This window comes from Balaenoptera physalus, assembly GCF_965194825.1.
Source record: "Balaenoptera physalus genome assembly, chromosome: 16".
NCBI classification, from domain to species: Eukaryota; Metazoa; Chordata; class Mammalia; order Artiodactyla; family Balaenopteridae; genus Balaenoptera; species Balaenoptera physalus.
This window is the reverse complement of record NC_138898.1, coordinates 22,632,944-22,655,401: the sequence shown is the minus strand read 5'-3', so window position 1 is coordinate 22,655,401 and position 22,458 is coordinate 22,632,944. Positions and strand designations below refer to the sequence as shown.

Below are 22,458 nucleotides of genomic sequence, written 5' to 3'. Positions count from 1 at the left end.
AAAAAAAAATTGTCAGAAAGGTAACATTTAGACATTGCAAAGATGATATATTAAGTGACATATATGATCCATTTTTACCTTAAAAATACAATGATTTTTTCAATATGCATTGAAAAAAGTCTAGGAAGATTCACATCAAGAGGTGGCTACAGTGCAGCCATTATGGAAACCAGTATGGAGGTTCCTTAAAAAACTAAAAATAGAGTTACCATATGATCCAGCAATCCCACTCCTGGGCATATATCCAGAAAAGATGAAAACTCTAATTCGAAAAGATACATGCACCCCAATGTTCCTAGCAGCACTATTTACAATAGCCAAGACATGGAAGCAACCTAAGTGTCCATCAACAGATGAATGGATAAAGAAGATGTGGTGTATATATATACAATGAAATATTCCTCAGCCACAAAAAAGAATGAAATATTGCCTTTTGCAGCGACATGGATGGACCTAGAGATTACCATACTAAATGAAGTAAGTCAGACAGAGAAAGACAAATATCTTATCATTGATATGTGGAATCTAAAATAATGGTACGGGGCTTCCCTGGTGGCGCAGTGGTTGAGAATCTGCCTGCTAATGCAGGGGACACGGGTTCGAGCCCTGGTCTGGGAAGATCCCACATGCCGCGGAGCAACTAGGCCCGTGAGCCACAACTACTGAGCCTGCGCGTCTGGAGCCTGTGCTCCACAACAAGAGAGGCCGCGATAGTGAGAGGCCCGCGCACCGCGATGAAGAGTGGCCCCCACTTGCCGCAACTAGAGAAAGCCCTCGCACAGAAACAAAGACCCAACACAGCCAAAAATAAATAAATAAATAAATTAAATAAAATAATGGTACAAATGAACATATTTACAAAACAGGAACAGAGTCACAGATGTAGAAAACAAACTTATTGTTACCAAAGGGGAAAAGGGTGGGGCAGAGGGATAAATTGGGAGATTGGGATTGACGTATACACACTACTATATATAAAATAAACAACAAGGATTTACTGTACAGCATAGGGAACTATATTCAATATCTTGTAATAAGCTATAATTGATAAGAATCTGAAAAAAATATATGACCGAATCACTTTACTGTACACCTGGAACTAACACAGTATTCTAAGTTAACTATACTTTAATAGTTAAAGTAAAGGGGGGGGGCTGTAATGTGGAGCAAATGGACCTCTTAGACAGTGCTGGTGGGAATGCAAAATGATCCACTTTGAAAAAAGACATGGATATCTTACGAAGTTAAACACGTACTTACCATTTGGCCCAGCAGTGCAACTCATAAAGGAATAAAAGAGAAATAAAATTATATGTTCAAAGACTTGCATACATATGTTCATAATTATTAATAGCCTCAAACTGGAAACAACCCAAATGTCCATCAACTGGTAATGACATAAAACAAATTGAGTATAACCAAGGTATGGAAAATTGCTCAGCAATAAAAAGAAATATTTATACATACCACATGAATGAATTTCAGAAACATTATACTAAGTGACAGAACTCAAATACAAAAGATTACATGCTGTGCATACATGTATTTATATGAAATTCTAGAAAAGGCAAACCTATGGTAACAAAAAGCAGACCAACAATTGCCTGGGTAAGTGGTGGGGAGGATATGGGGAGGGTGGGGAATATTAGAGGGAAAAAGAAAACTTTTTAAAGTGATGGAAATGTTCTATATATGCATACCTCAGAGATATTGCAGGTTCAGTTGTAGACCACTGTAATAAAGCAAATATTGCAAAAAAGTGAGCCACACAAATTTTTTTGGCTTCCCAGTACCTACAAAAGTCAGTTGTTTTTACACTATGCAGTAGTCTATTAAGTGTGCAATAGCATTGTCTAAAACAAGTGTACATACTTTAATTAAAAAATACTTTATTGCCAAAAACTGCTAGCCATCATCTAAGCCTTCAGTGAGTTGTAATCTTTTGCTGGTGGAGGGTCCTGCCTCGATGTTCATGGCTGCGGACTGAGCAGGGTGGTGGTTGCTGAAGGTTGGGGTGGCTGTGGCGATGTCTTTAAGACAACAATAAAGTTTGCCACATTGATTGACTCCTCCTTTCACTTGAACACTTAGAGGCCATTTAGACTTATTACTTGGCCTATTTCAATATTGTTGCATCTCAGGGAATAGGGAGGACTAACGAGAGGGAGAGAGACTGGGGAATGGCAGGTCAGTGGAGCAGTGAGAACACACACAACATTGCCATCTTACATGGGTGTGGCTCATGGCACCCCAAAACAATGATAATATCATACGTCAAAGATCACTGATCACAGATTACCATAAATGTAATAATAATGAAAAATTTGCAGTGCTGTGAGAATTACCAAAATGTGACAGAGACATGAAGTGAGCAAATACTGCTGGAAAAATGGCGCCAATAGACTTGCTTGATGCAGAGTTGCCACAAACCTTCAATTTGGTAAAAAGAACGCAGTATCTGTGAATCACAATAAGGCAAAGCACAATAAAACGAGGATTGTAGTGGTAGTTATACAATCATATATAATTATGATTATACAAACTATACACTTAGAGTGGGTACATTTTATTCTATGTAAATTATACCTCAGTGAAGCTGGAAAAAATTCATCATAAAACTTAAGATTTACACAATTTTCTTCATGTGAAAAAATAATAAAAATTTTAAAAACTTTGAACAGGTGACCTCTGGTTGGTGGGAATATAGTTTTTATATTTTGCTTACATATATTGAATGTTATACAATGAATGTTATTTTCCATAATTAATCAATTATTTCTTGAAGTGATGATGACCTAACTGAAGTAAGTAAATAAGCCCAACTTGGTTTGGTGAGACAGCGTCAGGGTGGATGTTTGAACCTGGATCTCTATACTCTTGGCCATTATACAGGTACATTCCAAGTTTCCAGGATAAGAATAATAGCCTGGGATGCTTAACAGAACTGTTTGTATACTACACTTTTAAATCTGCATAGTTAATAAGCCCTCAAAGGTGATTCTTACCACGGGGAAATTTGATGGAACCATTGCCTACATGCAGAATCTGAAACCTCAGGAACATTTTCTTTTATATTAAGGGTCTGTCATTGATGCCAAATAATCCCACATGTGTATTAGTTACCCCACCTGGAATCTATTACCATTAATCTTTCCTGGAAAGACATCTTCCTTATGAAGCTATCCCTAACTGGGACCCCATACCTGCCCAGAGTTGGGTGACCCTTGGTGGTTCCTTTTCTATCCCCATTACCAGTACAGTAAAGCATATAGCTCTTCTTGCCCAGGTGTTTACTTAATTGGCACGACTGACACTGGGGCTGGATAAATTCTTTGCTGTGGGGTTTGTCCAGTGCACTGTAGGATGTTCAGCAGCATCTCTGGCTTCTACCCTTAGATACCAGTAGCACCAACCTCCCATGCCCAGTTGTGACAACCAAAAATGCAAAAATGTCTCCAGTCATTGTCAAATGTCCCTGAAGGTGGCAAAATTAACCAAGTTAAGAACCATTAACTTGTCTCCCGTGTCAGTCTAAACATCTTCTAATCAATCCTCTGCATAGATTCCAGATTTCTAAAACTTGCAGTTCAAAGCATAGTCCTTAGCCCAGCAGCACTGGTGTTAGGTATAAGAGCTTGTTAGAAAAACATCTCAGGCCCAACTCCAGGCTCTGCATTTTTAACAAGATTAACAGTCCCTGGTGATTCCTATGCTCTTAAAGTTTGAGAAGAACTGCCAGAAAGTCTCTAACTTGCCTGAGGGTTAATATCACTTGGAACAGAGGTTAACAAAATTCCTAAGTCCTTCTCCTGGAGATTTCATTCCATTGGTCAAGGGTGGGGCCTAGGAGCCTGCATTGTTAATATGTGTCTCAGGTAATCCTTATCTTTGGGCAAGTTAAGGAACTGCCAAAATAAACATTAGGGAATTCCCCGGTGGTCCAGTGGTTAGGACTCGGCGCTTTCTCTGCTGGGCCTGGGTTCAATCCCTGGTTGGGGAACTAAGATTCCGCACGCTGTGCTGCTTGGCCACCAAAAAAAAAAAAAAAAAAAAAAATTCAGATTTTGTCATTATCCACATAAAATTAAAACCTCTTTTGTGAAAAAAAAAAACAAACCTCTTTTGTGGCTCCCCATGACCTGGAGCAGTGGTTCTCAACCTTAGGTACTCACCTAGGGAGTACTTGAAAATCCTAATACTAGGTTGTTCCCCAAACCAATTAAATCAGAAATCTCTGGGGGAGAAACCCATTCACTGATGTGTGTTTTAAAACTCCCCAGTTGCAGCCAATGTTGAGAACCACTGGAAATTACCAAGCCTGAGCTCCTCAGCCTGGCTTAAAGCCCAACTAGAAAGGTCCCTTTCTAGCTCTGCTTTGCACTGCACTTTTACATATGTACACTTTACTCCCGCTTCACTAAACTATCTGCAATTCTTACACCTATAGTACTTTCAAGTCGCTGGGCCTTTCTACTGGTTATGCTGTCTTCTACTGCCCTGGCGAACAGTTATTCATCCCTAATGACTAAATTACCACTTAGCCCCCACTTTAGAGTTAATTAATTAATTAATTAAGGCTGTGCCGCGCAGCACACCGGATCTTAGTTCCCCGACCAGGGATCGAACCCGTGCCCCCTGCAGTGGAAGTGTGGAGTCCGAACCACTGGACCGCCAGGGAATTCCCTAGGGTGATTTTAGATTTCCCTGACAAACTCATTCAGGCAAAGTGAATCATTCCCTTCTCTGTGCTAACACCATCCGTCTTTGTGTAGACTTGTATTACTGTATTTATTCCAGTATATTAATAGGCTACAAATATTATATCTTGAGGACAGGAACTATGCCTGGTTCACCTTTATATCCCTAGCACCTAGCAAAGGGCCAGGCATACAGTAAACAGCCAATAATGTCTGTTGACTTAGTGAAAATATTGTAAGGAACAAAATAAAAACAAGCGGGAATATTACCTTCTTTAAAAAAATTTTTTTTTGATTTGACATAACCTAACCACATAAAAATCTTAATTAGAAAAGAACTTTTGTTGGGAGGGAGACGCAAGAGGGAGGAGATATGGGGATATATGTATACGTATAGCTGATTCACTTTGTTATACAGCAGAAACTAACACACCATTGTAAAGCAATTATACTCCAATAAAGATGTTAAAAAAAAACCAAAAAACTTTTAAGCTGTGATCCTCAAATGAAGAAATAGAGAGAAGCCTTTTCCTTGATTCAGAATCATAATTTAGTCCATTCCAAGGCTTTGAAATAATTGTTTTTTTATATGTGTCTAAGGCATTTTTTCAATTGAGGTGAAATTCACCTAACATAAAATTAGCTACTTTAAAGTGTAAAATTTAGTGTCATTTAATAAATTTACAATGTTATGCAATCACCACCTATATCAAGTTCCAAAATTATTTTCATCACCTCAAAAGAAAACCCTATACTCATCAAGCAGTCATTCACTCCCCATCTTCCTAGCTCCTAGAAAGCACCAGGAACATTAACTTTTAAGTTACACTAAGATATTTTAAAGATATAAAGCAGATAGTTAAAGAGATACAGATTCTAGATGGTTGCACAATTGCATCTAGTCACACAGAAGAGCTCAAGTGTAGTTTTTCCAATAATCTCAAAAAACTCCATTATTTTATTAACCATTTTATGTACATTGATATTCAGTCTTGAAAACTGATAAAAACACGTCCAGAGTTTCTTATAAAGACAACGTACAAATGCTCATTTACATTCTGCACATTAATAACGATGATGAAAATGACACAATAGTTATAGCTACATAAAAATATATACAAGGATTCAAACAGACGATGTTATTTGGCTTATAACATGTGTAGATACTACACAAAAAATGAGGATGTAATTTTCAGAAAAGTAAAATGTGACCAAAATCACTTTTCATCTTAAAATTTAAAAATAAAATTCCTAACAATTGTAATTACTAGTTCATACTCAAATCTCAGACTAATTCAAATTAGCCAGGGTTAGACATAGGTTAAGTTAAATATTTGTTAAATATTTTGCATTTAAAAAAATAAGGTTTGTGGTTTAAAAAACATACATTTGATAACATTTTCTCAAAATTAATTAAGAATGGCTTATCCATGTCCTTCCAGATTCTGGAAACATACTAGAAAAAGTGAATACCGAACAGCCGACTCTTTGGAAAGTTGCACCCCAAGTCCCGGAAAACACCCTTAAGGGGGCCCAGTGATCAAACCCTAATGGGAAACTCATAATGCACTGATGATACTGAGAACAAAGAGGGGGAAGTAATATGGCATGAGGTGACATTAATGTGGTTTTGAAAAAGGTTTCAACTATTCTTAGGGAATCAATTAGACATTGAGAATGACCAATCTCATGATGACCTCAAAAACAGTATCTCACATATCATCATGGTGCTACCTTACTAGTAGGAATATGGTTTCTAACAACTCTTTTCTGTATTTTACTCTACTGGCTTGAGAAGCAGCTTCCTATTTTGAGAATTATATGACATAATATAATCATATATAACTAAGTTAATGGTTTGGAAAACAAAATGATAGTAGTTTTAAAAAGGAGCAAGTATCTCTTTTATCAGGTTGTGACACCAGGCTAAGAGGGCTTAGGGCTGGAAAGCAAGGAGTGGGGGTAGTGCAGGGGTTCAGGTACAAATCTGCTTCCGCTCAAGGAGAGGAAGGGCACGAGAAGTGTCTGGACAACCCAGAATGGTCTTGGCACCTGGATGTGGAGCTACCACACTGGGTCAGAGACAGGCTGGGCATCATCCTCTGGCCCAGATGCCATGGAACCCAACCCCTACTCAATACTAAATTAGGAACACAAACCTCTCAAATGACACTTACCAAAACCAGATTATTCACCCTCATATTACAAAGCCCAGAAGAAGAAGACATTTAATTATTTTAAAAAGTGAGCTGAAAAATTATGAGGTTTCTTCTTACTTCACCTGAAAAACCCAGGGAACAAATATTTTAACAATTCTATGACTATTAATATGTTTAAAAGGCACTTAAAACATTCCTTTACAATCCAACTCAAAATACATCTGTCAACTACATTTTGGATAAATGTAAAAAAACCCCCAACTTTGGTGTAACTTTTCTTGTAACTCAGTGATATTTACTACCTACAGGGCTGAATGTTTTGAAAGATAGAGCCCCAACTTTTCTGGAAAACAACCGAAAGTGCTTTTATCATAGAAATGGGAAGGGCACTAATGATTTGCTCTTTCACTGACAACATCCTGTAGTCGTTTAAGTAAAACGTCATCATTTTCTTGACAGAGGCGTTTGGCAGGTGATTCTGCATCACCATCGATGGCTATTGCTCGCTTCTTGGTTCTCTGCTCACCTTGCCTTATCATGTTGTTGATATCTTTCAAACTCTGTGCAAAAATAGAGGACATGTGTGAGTAAAAGGGGAAAAGGGAGAAACAGCAGCCAAGAACTAAGCTAACTGTTTTTTCCTGCCCTTTATCCTCTACCCAAAGCTAAACACTGGGGTAGAGATTATTTTTTGAATCTAGGCCAACCTAATAAGGGTGATTAGAACTAATCTTTTCAGGTGATTTTAAAAATTGGATTTACCTTATAGCAGTAGTTTTCAAAATGTGGACATCAGACCAGAAGCAGCAGAAGCATTTGGAAACTTATCAGGAATGCAAATTCTCAAGCCTCGCCCTACACCTACTGAATCAGACATTCTGGGGGTTGGGCCCAGCAATCTATATTTTATCAAGCCTTCCAGGTGATTCTGATATTCCCTAAAGTTTGAGATCCTCCTCCTGAAGCAATGCTTTTCAACCTTTAATGTGCTTACTAATCATCTGGGGAATCTTGTTACTATGCAGATTCAAATTCAGTCGGGCTGGTGTGAGGCCTGAGAGTCTGCGTTTCTAACAGGCTCCCGGGTGATGCTGAATGTTGCTGGTCTGTAAGGCAGCCTTAGAGAAGTTGTTCCTGAAAGCTGTGCATCACAACAGTCTAGGGGACCTGCCTGCCAGAGCTCTGTGATACAGGAAGTCTATGGGACAGGTATCTGTGTTCAACAAGCTCCCCAGATTCTGACCTATGACTGTGAAATCATTGCCTTACAATTCAATTGGTCCCATTTCTGATTTTATGCAAGAATTTCTTCTAAAAGTCTTCATATGAAATCAACTTCTATAAAGAAGAAATGCAAGCCTGTGCAGTATATCTCAGTCAACTTTGTTTGCTAGGCATAGCAGGAACTTAATATATATCTGTGGAACTAAATGAGAAACTAATGAGTTAAGGAGCTGCCATGTATTTGGACTGAGTTACATACAATCTGTCCCACTACAATTTCTTCCAGTTAGTAGTGATTCTGGCTTCTGGAGACATACTGAGCGTATCTACTTGATAGCCCTTGAATTATCTGAAAACAGCAATCATGTCCCTATCACATCTTCATCATTGTATGGGAATAAAGATGGAGATGACCACAGAGCTGTCTGTGTAAGTAAGAAGAGGTCTGTTTTCAGACCTTTCACTATCCTGGTTGCCATCCACCAAATGAACTTTCACTTCCAAGGCCTTTCTTTACACATAGTGTTCCCCATGTCTGACCACTTGCAGGTGTTGCCTTACTAGTCCTTCTCAAGATCGTGCTTGAGCAGGGACACACTGGGCTCTTGGAGTGAACTCCCCCGATACCACATCAATCGTAAAGGATTAAACTACCTCAACTGAATACATTGCTCTTGATCACAGGAAACTTGCCATAGTAACAGTTCATATTTATTAGCGGTAACTTTGCAAACAAAGGGGTAAGAGTAAAGATTACTAATTGGAAATCTGAAATCCAGTATTTAACACATATACATCATTGTTTTGGAGTAAAGTTTGTGTGCAACTTACCTTAGAAGGGCTGCCGTTGAACTTATAGAGCAGAGCACTCCTTGGTGTAAGGCCTGACCCATTCTTGTGTGGGGACACATAAATGGAGTGCTGCTGGGAAATGCGGCGCGGGGAGCCTGGCTGTTGCTTAATATGTGGAAAAGGAGACAGTGGTGGAGCTTCCATCTGAAATAATACAAAAGTAAAGTTTTTATAAGATAAAAGGTTTTCTTTCTTTTTTTGAATCCCACCATTTTTATTCTGCACTATCCACCCTGTCCCACCCTAGCCCCAAGCCAGGTGAAGGGTCAACATGGAACTTTTTCTTTGCCATGTTTTTATTCTTTTTAAAAAATAATTTATTTATTTATTTATTTATTTTTGGTTGCATTGGGTCTTCACACGGGCTCTTCTCTAGTTGTGGCGAGCAGGGGCTACTCTTCGTTGTGGTGCGTGGGCTTCTCATTGCAGTGGTTTCTCTTGTTGTGGAGCATGGGCTCTAGGCACATGGGCTTCAGTAGTTGTGGCTTGCGGGCTCTAGAGCGCAGGCTTAGTAGTTGTGGCACGCGGGCTTAGTTGCTCCGCGGCATGTGGGATCTTCCCGGACCAGGGCTCGAACTTGTGTCTCCTACATTGGCAGGCGGATTCTTAACCACTGCACCACCAGGGAAGCCCTGTTTTTATTCTTATTGCTATCTCCTAGTTAGGAGTCAGTTATACTGTAAGAGGTTATTTATGGCTAAAGAAAATCAAAAAATGGTTCATTAACCCTTGTTTGTCAACAATTACTAATAGATAAACTAAAATTTATTTTCCTGGATCTTTCAGGGAATTCTGAAGAATTCTGAGCAAGACGCCAGGAGCATAGGAACCTTATGTCAATGCTCAGAAAGTGGAGCAAAGAGTAATCTACGTCCTAACACTTGCAGTAACAATCTCTCTCCACACGCACATACCCACAACCAAATTAGTAGCACAGAGAATAAAAGAGAGGCAGAGCATTCTGTGGGCCAGCAGGATGAGTCCAATATGGAACAAATCTCTTAATGAAATGGTTAAGACTTTATACTGAAATGCAAAAAATTTAGAGATAAAGTGAGAAGGGACTGCACTTTTAATAATCTATACAATGTTTCTATTCCAAGAATAAATGGAGATGACTCCTTAATTAATATTTCATTCATCATCTCCACCTGAAGCTAGGAAAACTAGTTTTTTTTTTTAATTGGCTGATAATAGAGATATTCACAGTATAGCACATGGTGGGGGTGGTGGAACTGAGGGAACAGAATGAGTAGTCATGGCGTCTGAGGATAATCATAGACTATATTCCTTGAAAGGGACAAAGACAGAAATATAGAGAGATACATAGACACATATATGGCTACTGCCTGGATGCAGCTTCTACTAGGTCCCTCTTTCTTATAACTGAAGTCTGGTCTCCTGTGAACCAACTTCAGCTTATACACTGATAATACTTTCAAAGGCCTGCTGGTACTGTCAAATCTAGAGTCTGCATAAAAATTTCTTAGTGTTGCTTCTATTATTGATTCAAGCCTATTTATTTCCTTTTCTTTTTATCTTGAGAAAAACACTTATCTCAGAGATATAACAATAGGAATCAAAAACAAAGGAAAAAACCACCAGAATTGTTTTCATTTTTCCATGTTCCCATCTAGTCCTTGCCCATATGCATCCATAATTTCTAACAACATAATCACAGTGTGGATAAAATTTCCATGATTTCCTCTGGTCTCTGTAGTATCACAGCCTTAATCACTCTAATTACCAGTATGTTTTCTCCTATAAAATGTATCAGTAAGGCTTTAGCTTTGAAACACTTATCTAGCAAAATAAACTCATAGTAATCCAATTATGAGTACAGATATTAATAAAGTAGTAAAATATAAAACATACCACATGGTCCTGATTTGACAAGTCGTATTTCAATGCAAATGACTTCACTCTTCCTACATATATTGTATTGTAAAATTTGATAAGATCACCTCTTTCCTCTTTCACTGGTCCACTGGAACAGTCAGGTGTTTTTGTAGCATCTTCCAAGTCTGTTAAAAGAATTCAGTGTTGTACAATGGAAAATTACTCAGCCATAAAAAGGAATGAAACCGAGTCATTTGTAGTGAAGTGGATGGACCTAGAGTCTGTCACACAGAATGAATAAGTCAGAAAGAGAAAAACAAATACTGTATATTAACACATATATATGGAATCTAGAAAAATGGTACTGATGAACCTCGTGGCAGGGCAGGAATAAAGATGCAGATGTAGAGAACAGACTTGAGGACACAGTGGGGGAAGGGGAGACTGGGACGAAGTGAGGGTAGCATTGACATATATACACTACTAAGTATAAATTAGATAGCTGCATATAGCACAGGGAGATCAGCTCGGTGCTTTGTGATGACCTAGAGGGGTGGGGTGGGGAGGGTGGGAGGGAGGCTCAAGAGGGAGGGGATATGTGTATACATACAGCTGATTCACTTTGTTGTACAGGAGAAACTAACACAACATTGTAAAGCAATTATAATCTAAGAAAGATGTAAAAAAAAAAAAAAAAAAAGAATTCAGTGTTGTGATAGGTGTACCTTAATCTATAAGTTGGCAATTTGAATCACAACTCGCTCTAAAATATAAAAGGAAAAAAAATCAAATAAACCCAAATCTTTATGTAAGACAATTAATGTTTTTAGAAAAGGTTCAGAAATCCATCTATATTATGGATAAATTAAATTGGAATCTTAGAAATGCAAACACGTAAACTTAAGCTGGTACTCTATTCTCTAGATATCACTTCAGCAAGAATGTTTTCACAACCCTACCTTTTGAGCTCACTGTCACTGGTGGCTCTTAGAGGGGCACCAGCCCTGGGTTGAAGTTTACCTAAACTGAGCTTCAGAGTATGGGTAGCAGTGGCAAACCCTGAGTTTCAGATAACAAAAGGGCCTGCAGATATTCATATTGACTCTTTGAAAAAGGTGGAAAGACTCTAAAAGGTAAAGTGTATCCTCATAGTTTAAGGAAGAAGCAAGGTGAATTGCTTATGTTTATTTTTCTGCAAATACATGGCAGATGACAGGTGTTCAAAAAGTCTTATTTTCCCACGCACAACAGGAACCTTAGTGCTGTCTATAACCGGCGTCCTCAGTTGTAAAATGACAGCTTGCCCCAAGGTACTTTCCTGTTTATTACTGTGATTCTGGAGTAGCCTGTGACACCAGGCAGAACTTTATCCTATTCTTTTTTGGGAAAGAGTATTACAAACCATTGTACCTTGTACCTACAAGAATCATCTATGCACAGGAGCTGAGAAAACTACCAGTGATTAAAAAGAATTCAACATGTGAAAAAACTTTCTCATTCTCAATACTGAAAATATGGGTAGAAACATGCTTCCACCTTTGGAAAACCAGAAAACTCAAACATGGTCCAAGGGCCAGGCAGCCACAGGGAACCTCCATAGGGATCTCCATTTGGATGTCCTTTTTACTCTTGCTATTTTTGCAGCATCCTAATAGGGCAGAAAAAAGCTATGTGATCAAATAAGTTGAAAAAATGCTGCATAGTAGTATATCCTCCTCTTAGGAATTCAGAATACATGTTAGTATATTAAAGGTTCTGAGAACTTTTGCAATTAGAAAAAACACATGTTCACTTTAATTCCATACTTCTCAAATTTTCTACGCACAGTCGCTCTTCCCCATAACAGTTACTACCATCCTGGGGGACACTGTCCCAAGGCAGTAAACGATGGCTTAATAACAGCTGTCGTAGGTTATTCTTGTTATACAGATGAATTAAAATTATTATATGTCCTCCTTGGATTAGAAATTTCTGGAGGCAGTTACTTCTTCATGTTTCTGTGTTATTCCAATTCCAGTTGTTAATAGTTACATAAGGTAAGGAGCTATATTTAATTTGAAGGAACCAAACATTTAAAACTCTCTGGGACCTTGGATTCTAACTAAACATGATTTTATTTAGCTATTTTTATTTAGCTGTTTAGTATTTTTTCATTTCAAAACAGAAAAAAAGATGTCAGTTGTCCTTTAAGCAGGAAAAAGATCTCTACCTTCCCAGCTCTTTAGCACTCAGAAATCAAAGCCTCAGTAGGCCTGGTGACCATCTTACCACATATACATTAGGAGATGGAACTTATGAAAGACTGGGAAAGAGAATGAGATCTCCCGCCTGGTGCTATAATTCTTTCAAATCTGTTTCTCCTCAGAGGGCAGGAGGGACCTCTGCCTAACATAATTTGAGGCACATGGTATACATTTGATATACATTCATGAAACGAACAAATGAACTATTATGGTTTCATAATTTTCCCTACTGTTCCCATGAATAAGAGGAATGTCTTTTTTGGATTATCATACAACACTGTCAAGCAATTAAAATGTGGTTTTATATAAACTACCAGTGAATGAGACTAGTCCTTAGAAAAAAGGAGATATTATCTGCAGAGCTCCAGAGAGACATGCTGAAATTTTTAGCCTGGATCTCTGGCTTCAGAATTTTCCAAGGATCTGAAGTGAAAGTGGGAAGGGAGAAGGCAAATTACCCCAGGGCTGCAGGTGGCCAACAACTGCAACCATAATACATGCTTAATTTTATATCCCAGGACAATATAAATGCATTCAGGGGAAAAGACATTGAGGGCACAGTAGATATCCATTTCTCAGGGGAACTGGTTTCAGAGGATGGGCACACCCAAATTGTTTGGGATGCACAAATTAATGAAACCCCCATCCATCACCCCCAGAGGAGCTGCTCAAGTGAGTGACGCTGGCTTCTTTGTATATTGTCGTTAGTCTTCAGTCTGAGAAGAGGTATAAATAGTGATTCTTACCACTTAAAAATGGAGAAAGTAAAGAAGCAAAATTATTTTAAGATGAAAGTAAGAAAGAAGATCACAATTTATTTATAAATCCAAGGGTCAGGCTGAGATATGATGGGCTTGATCAGCACAGCAGTACTTCCCTGGAGTAAGCATTTAGTATTTGTTTTATATTTCTGCTACCACATCCTTCCTTACCATTTTTGCTCCTCACCATTAACAGTGTGCAGTAAATATTTCAGACTGGCTTTCTGATTGAGAGGGCAGTGCCATTTAGCTCGAGTTATGCAAAAGCCACTGACCACAGACCAATTTAAAACTACTACAGTGGTTTTAGACTGTTTTGGCAGTTTCTCATGAGCTCTAAAGGGCAACATTATAATCTAAAACCAAGTAAATCTTGTTTAAACAGTCTAGAAAGAAAATGTGCTCCATCCACATCTTGGTTGTCTATCTGGTGACTATAAAATAGTTTTAATGTGAATAAAGTCACTTAATTATCAATTTGCAGTTATCAATTTTATACATCTCACATGGAAACAGAATTTTTGTCCCTTGAGAGGATTTGCTTTTAACTGTTTTTGTGTGTGTGACCTAGTTTTCAACATTTAAAGGATTTTATGTAAGGAATATGGCCTTAGAAAAATTAGCTTAAAAAAAAAGACATTTAAAGAGCCATATACTCATGAATAAAATACAATAAATTTTATATTGCTTATAAACAAAATAATAAATAATAACTACTACTTACTGAGGCCTTACTATGAGCAGGACTTGTATTAAACACCACACACATGCATCAGTTTTTTTTTAATTCTCAAAACAAGCCTCTGAGGAAGTACTGTAAAGTTTTCAATTTACTATCATACACTTGGGCATTATGTTTGTGTTACTTATATTAAGCTATAATCTGGGTCTCTCAAATGTTCTAATCAAGAATGCCAGTCTGGGGACTTCCCTGGTGGTCCAGTGGTTAAGACTCCGTGCTCCCGATGCAGGGGGCCTGGGTTTGATCCCTGGTCAGGGAACTAGATTCCCCATGCCGCAACTAAAAAAGATCCCACATGCTGCAACGAAGATCCTGCGTGCCGAAACTAAGACCTGGCGCAGCCAAGTAAATAAATAAATATTAAAAAAAAAAAAAAAAAAAGAATGTCAGTCTGGGGTGCTCTGCTAATATGATAATGAATGCACAGTCCATGAGTATCCAGCTGGTGTTTTAATCAGGAAGCTCATTCTCCACAGGTGGCTACTGTAAGGGTTTATGTTAGGCATATCTCCATCAATGACCAATGCTCAACATCACTAATTATTAGAGAAATGCAAATCAAAACTACAATGAGGTATCACCTCACATGGGTCAGAATGGCCATCATCAAAAAATCTACAAACAGGGTTTCCCTGGTGGCGCAGTGGTTAAGAATCTGCCTGCCAATGCAGGGAACAAGGGTTCAAGCCCTAGTCCAGGAAGATCCCACATGCCGTGGAGCAACTAAGCCCGTGTGCCACAACTACTGAGCCTGCGCTCTAGAGCCTGTGAGCCACAACTACTGAGCCCACGCACCTAGAGCCCGTGCTACGCAACAAGAGAAGCCACTGCAATGAGAAGCCTGCACACTGCAACGAAGAGTAGCCTCTGCTCACCTCAACTAGGGAAAGCCCGTGCACAGCAACAAAGACCCAACGCAGCCAAAAATAAAATAAAAAAAACACAAAAAAACCCACCATTCACTTAAAAAAAAAAATCTACAAACAATAAATGCTGGAGAGGGTGTGGAGAAAAGGGAACCCTCTTGCACTGCTGGTGGGAATGTAAATTTATACAGCCACTATGGAGAACAGTACGGAGGTTCCTTAGAAAACTAAAAATAGAACTGTCATATGACCCAGCAACCCCACTACTGGCCATATACCCGGAGAAAACCATAATTCAAAAAGACACGTGCATCCCAATGTTCACTGCACCACTATTTACAATAGCCAGGACACGGAAGTAACCTAAATATCCATCAACAGAGGAATGGATAAAGAAGATGTGGTACATATATCCAGTAGTATATTACTCAGCCATAAAAAGGAATGAAAGTGGGTCTTATGTAGAGATGTGGATGGACCTAGAGACTGTCATACAGAGTGAAGTAAGTGAGAAAGAGAAAAACAAATATCGTATATTAATGTATGTATGTGGGATCTAGAAAAATGGTATAGATAATCTTACTTGTAAAGCAGAAATAGAGACACAGATGTACATAACAAGTGTATGGATACCAAAGGGGAAAGGGGGGTGGGTAAGATGAATTGGGAGATTGGGATTGACATATATAAACTATTGCTACTATGTATAAAATAGATAACTAATGAGAATCTACTGTATAGCTCAGGGAACTCTACTCAATGCTCTGTGGTGACCTAAATGGGAAGGAAATCCAAAAAAGAGGGGATATATGTATACGCATAGCTGATTCACTTTGCTGTACAGTAGAAACTAACACAACATTGTAAAGGAACTATACTCCAATAAAAATTAATTTAAAAAAATAAAATTGCATAAAAAAAAAACTTAGGAATAAACCTCACCAAGGAGGCGAAAGACTTACATGCTGAGAACTACAAAACATTCATAAAGGAAACTGAAGATGATTCAAAGAAATGAAAAGATATCCCATGCTCTTGGATTGGAAGATTTAATATTGTTAAAATGGCATGGTACCCAAAGCAAATATTACATCTATAGATGTAATACGATCCCTATCAAGTAACCCATGACATTTTCCACAGAACTAGAACAAATAATCCTAAAATTTATATGGAACCATAAAAGACCCAGAATTGTCAAAGCAATCCTGAGGAAAAAGAAGGAGGCATAACCCTCCCAGACTTCAGACAATACTACAAAGCTGCAGTAATCAAAACAGCATAGTACTGGCACAAAAACAGACATATGGATCAATGGAACAGAACAGAGAGCCCAGAAGTAAACCCACACACCTATGATCAATTAATCTTCGACAAAGGAGGCAAGAATATACAATGGGGAAAAGAAAGTCTCTTCAGCAAGTGGTACTGGGAAAGCTGGACAGCCGCATGCAAACCAATGAGGTTAGAACACACCCTCACAGGATACACAGAAAAACCCCTCAAAATGGTTAAACACTTAAATGTAGGACATGACACCATAAAGCTCCTAGAGGAGAACATAGGCAAAACATTCTCTGACATAAATCATACCAATGTTTTTTTAGGTCAGTCTCCCAAGGCAATAGAAATAAAAGCAAAAATAAACAAAGGGGACCTAATTAAACTTATAAGCTTTTCCACAGCAAGGGAAACCATAAACAAAAAGACAACGTATGGGGAATTCCCTGGCAGTCCAGTGGTTAGGACTCTGCGCTTCCACTGCAGGGGGCACGGGTTTGATCCCTGGTTGGGGAACTAAGACCCTGCAAGCCGTGCAGCGCAGCCAAAAAGAAAAAAAAAGTCTACAAATAACAATTGCTGGAGGGGTTATGAAGAAAAGGGAATCTTCCTACACTACTTGTGGGAATGTAAATTGCTGCAGCCACTATGGAAAACAGTATGGCGGTTCCACAAAAAACTAAAAATAGAGTTGCCATATGATCCAGCAATCCCACTCCTGGGCAAATATCCAGACAAAACTATAATTTGAAAAGATACATGCACTCATATGTTCATTTACAATAGCCAAGACATGGAAACAACCTAAATGTCCATCGACAGATGAATGGATAAAGAAGATGTGGTATATAGACACAATGGATTATTACTCAGTCATGAAATAATGCCATTTGCAGCAACATGGATGGACCTAGAGATTATCATACTAAGCAAAGTAAGTCAGAAAGAGAAAGACAAATACCATATGATATCACTTATATGTGGAATCTAAAATATGACAGAAATGAACATATCTACAAAACAGAAACAGACTCACAGATGTATAGAACAGATTTGTGGTTGCCAAGGGGGAGTGGGGGAGGGAAGGATCGGGAGTGGAATTAGCAGATGCAAACTATTATATGTAGGATGGATAAATAACAAAGTCAGATACAAACTACTGTATGTAGGATGGATAAATAACAAAGTCTTACTGTGTAGCACAGGGAAATATATTCAATATCCTATGATAAACCATAATGGAAAAAAATATGAAAAAGAATATATATGTATTAAAAAAAAAAAAAAAGCAGATTGATTAACATATTTGAGACACTACCCACAACAGCATGATAGACATGAGAGATCCAGTGAGGTCTGTGGGGCTTTACTATTATGAATGATGCCCAGGCCTGAACTCTGATGCATGTTGTCTGCTTGATCCTGGCTTTAAGTTTAACAGAATCCTGCTCTGGAATCTTGGCATCTACTTTGAGTGAACCTTTTATGTGAGGAGGTGGTTGGTCAGGTGGCACAGGATGCATAAACTGTGTGTTTTTTAAAATAGTAATTATTTTATTCCTAATTATGAATTTGTTTATAGAACCAGAACTGTTCTTCCCAAGGTGGTGTTCTTTGGTGTGTCCAAGTCTAGGTCATAGCATCTAGCCACAGCTCCAGGAACTGGAACTTGTCTTATCTGAACACAGACTTGCGAGACTGTATGCTCCTCAATAACTTTGTCCCTTTTTTGGTGCCAGAATTCCTCAGTCTACTATCACTGGATACTCTCCCTGCTCTGTGCCATCACCACTGGACAGGATCTTAAGAATGGTTTTTTGTTTGCCTGCTAATAAATATCTAGTTAATAAATGTATACAAAACTAGACCTGAAACCTTTATGTTGTAGAGAAGGTAGCTAACCTTCAGTTACCTCAAACTTTATCATCAAAGTTATCAAATTCTGTCTTGAACTTCACTGCTCCTTGTATCCCAAATACTCTCGCCAGCAGTTACTTTGTTTCTCATAGAACACACAGTTTCCCAGCTAACCTGATGCCTGGTTTTGCAAGGACAGAAAAACCACCCAGGACAGGTGAGCAACATGTATAACAAAAATAGGAAGGTGTTTTTTTTTTTGTATTTTGTCAGGTTTACTTCCTAATGTACTTCTTCTCATTGCCTTGAAAAGGCTCAGGGATAATTTATCTATGTAAAAAGAATTGAGTTTGGCCTGTGTAACCTTAGATGGGATCAGATTCTAGGACATTATTATTCAAGAATTTTTTTTGTTAAGATCTTAAAAGTTCAGATCCCAGTAGATACATTAATGATCATGGATATTTGGGTAATTAAAAAAAAATGTCTTTGACCCAGTCAGTTTTCTCTAAGAATTTACCCTAAGGATGTGGACCAAAGATCAGCCTACAATGATGTTCCTCACAAAGCTGTGTATAATTGGAAACAACCTAAAAGTCCCACATGGTGAAATTAAATAAATTACAGTACTTATATACACATGTACACATATATATACATTAAGTAATGGAAAGTGAGACAAGGAAAAGAAGACAGATGAGACAAGGAAAAGAGATGGGCTGAAAAGGCATTTTTACAACTTATCAACATATGAATACTGAACATTTGATTCTTCTTTCTTTAAAAAAAATTACTAGTGCCTGAAGTCTTAGCATGATGGTAGTAACAAGGTGGCGACCTTGCTTTTGCTGATGGTGGCAGAATACCTATACACTTATTAATGAACAGGACATTTCCTTAATGTTCTCCATAGGCAGATCACTGACAGCTATCTTACTTTCCCTGTCATTCAGATTTATTTTTGAATTTTATTGTCTTTTATGAGTTTTTATTAATGTGTATAAGTATACTAGAAAACTTCTAAAACACAATTAACATGGGATAAATTAATGGTTTCAATACACAACCTCTGTGGAGGGAGGTACCTGACCCATACTTATCTCAAAGTCATTTGTTTCTTCCTAACACATATGCATCATCCACCCCACCTACACAATTAACTCCAGGATATCCACCGTATTATATACAATGTAACCAATAGTGTACTACATATAGAATCTTAAATTGGGCAACTTACCACAATCTGTCATTTCAAAATCACCATTCAGGTTTTTACTGTATGTCACTACTTCTCTTGGAATACTTTTCAACAGTACACTTCTGTAAACCTATATAGATCAGAGGGGACAAAAAGGACTGCTGTGTCACAAAGAGGCACAGGTTAAGCAAAACCAAAATAAGGACAAGATATCAAGCCAATTAAAAAGTATTTGTCTGTATGGGTGATAATCAAGGGCAAGATGTTAGTAGCCTTTGGTAAATGCAGATTATGGCAAACATCTTAGAAGAGGGGATACTGAAGCAGAGCTTACCACCTGAAATATAGCCACTGCAGAAGGTTACAAAATAGAAGAATTAAGTAAGGAGCAACTAAACAATGATGAGCAGATTTTGCCAAATAAAAGCAACTTAAAAGATATGAACCTATTCCTTCTTCTTTTTAATTTCTTACATGAGACTCATTTGATCTCACTGGGGCTTGTTTTCCTGCTCCCATCCCATGCCCATCTCCTTTCAGATGGCCACATGAAAATCTGTTCCCCTCCCTGCCCCTAAACTGTTTTTAACCTCCAAGGCAGCTGAAAGGAATGATCCATTCCCCCTCATCCTATGGATATTGGTATTGAGAGAATATTTAGGAAGCTGTGGCTTAAACCATTTTTGACCCATATTAACTTCATCTTAATGATCTTAAGGGATACTCTGAACCTCTCTAAGCTCTGCTCCTAAGGGATTTTTCTGAAGAGGCCTGGAAACCAGGCCTCTTCCACCCTGTCACAGGATGTAAGAAATGCCTATATTTGGCTCTTCTAATATCTCTATATTGCTAGCAGTGTATTTGGGGCTTAAGTAAAGAAGTGAAACTATCTGTTGGGCTCTCATAGAAGGGGGTATGGCTACTAGTACTGGGACCAGGGATATCTGAGCTACCACGTCTCTCTTTTTGTCTAAGGTGGCAGATCACTGGGCCAGAGAAGAGGCCATTATGCTCCTTTAGAGCAGAGCAATCAGGTTCTTGAATGACCAAGGCCTTAAGGTAACCTAATCCTGTGTTCTTCAGCTACAATAATAACAATAATACAGAGCTAACAGTTATTAAATGCTTACTATGTGCCAGGTCACTACGCTAACATTTTATATTTCCATGACTGAAAGGTTGTACAGAATTCTCACCAGGGCTATTATATCAGAAATGCCTGATATCTATTCAAAGATGCAAACATTAAGATTCTTATCAGATGGAAAAAGAAGCTAGACTTAAGTTAATATATCCTCAAATTTCACTGGATTTAAACATCATCAGAGAATCAAGTCTTATACAATTAAGGAATATTATTATTATAAATATTTTTCATTAGTGAAAAATGTCCCCACTCAAATAAATGAACAAATGGAATAAGAGAACGTGTGAGAAGTATATGCATATGTAATATATAGGGACTTCCTTGGTGGCACAGTGGTTAAGAATCCGCCTGCCAATGCAGGGGAAATGGGTTTGATCCTTGGTCCGGGAAGATCCCACATGTCGTGGAGCAACTAAGCCCGTGCGCCACAACTACTAACCCTGCGCGCTAGAGCCTGTGAGCCAACTACTGAGCCTGTGTGCCACAACTACTGAAGCCCGTGTGCCTAGAGCCTGTGCTCCGCAACAAGAGAAGCCACCGCAATGAGAAGCCTGCGCACCACAACGAAGAGTAGCCCTCACTCGCCGCAACTAGAGAAAGCCTGTGTGTAGCAATGATGACCTAATGCAGCCATAAATAAATAATAAATAAATAAATAAATAAACAAATAAATAATATAGATTAGTCAGAAACAGCAAGATTTTTGGCTTCCACTGAAACTGTTTTTTAATTAAAGCTGTCTCGAGTTTAACGGTGTCCATTAAACCAAAAAATCTATAGTAAAACTAGAAAAGAAGTTTACCTTTTACATGACTTGTCAGCAGAGAAATAGTACAAATCTATTTTGGGACAGGAGGAAAAATAATGTAACTCACATGACTATTAGCTTGAGGCTGATTCCTATAACTTTTCATTATTTCTTGAAAAGTTCTTTCTTCTTTTGTTACCTAAGGAAAATAAGAACTGCATTTATCAATTGCTTTTGAAAGAAAAATGGTTCTGAACAAAAACTTCAATTACAGGTTGGCATTGAGAGCAGTCTTGCAGAAAGCCATTAACCCCAGGCCACTCAATAACTAAAATCCACTACCATTTATGACTTTTACTACCTTAAAAGTTCAGGCTTTGTGGCCTGTGGGGACTCAGCTAATAGTTTCATTAATCAAAAGCACTAAGATTGCTATGGTATAACTACCAAAAATGCATTTCTTTATAAAAAAGAATGATATAAGAAAACTCAGATCTGCTGAATCCCCTGCAGTCTCCAGTTGTATTAGTTTTTAAGTACTTATTTAAAATTAACCACATACTAAAGGATAGAAAATGTCTTGTGATTCACAATAAGACAGAGGTTATTATAGGATTGGCTTTTCATAGTTCAGAACAGACTGTAGGGTTTTAACACTTAGAAAAGTCACAGTGGTGGCCAAAAGAAAGAAAATAAATTAGTGATCCATAAAGGAATCCCTTCTAGTCTATTTATTATCACAGAGTTCACTTAAATTACTCTTTTCTTCTCCTTCACTGTCCATTAGCACTAAACCTGTTCTCCATAATGATGTTCTCCGCAGAAATGGCAAAGCCTGAGCTAT

General features: G+C 38.1%; 1 protein-coding gene across 3 annotated transcripts in view; it reads right to left on the bottom strand.

Annotated features, from left to right (window-relative positions):
• Nucleotides 1-5,218: 5,218 nt before the first annotated feature.
• Nucleotides 5,219-22,458, bottom strand: part of RBL1 (RB transcriptional corepressor like 1) — a 77,213-nt gene continuing 59,973 nt past the window's right edge. For all 3 annotated transcript variants that reach the window (XM_082430100.1, XM_082430101.1, XM_082430102.1), the window contains 5 exons: nt 21,742-21,813; nt 19,759-19,849; nt 10,808-10,956; nt 8,912-9,076; nt 5,219-7,416 (listed from right to left, as the gene is read on the bottom strand). In XM_082430100.1, the coding sequence (XP_082286226.1) occupies nt 7,246-7,416; nt 8,912-9,076; nt 10,808-10,956; nt 19,759-19,849; nt 21,742-21,813 (648 nt within the window). In that variant the 3' untranslated portion in view covers nt 5,219-7,245. The remainder of the gene's footprint in view (nt 7,417-8,911; nt 9,077-10,807; nt 10,957-19,758; nt 19,850-21,741; nt 21,814-22,458) is intronic.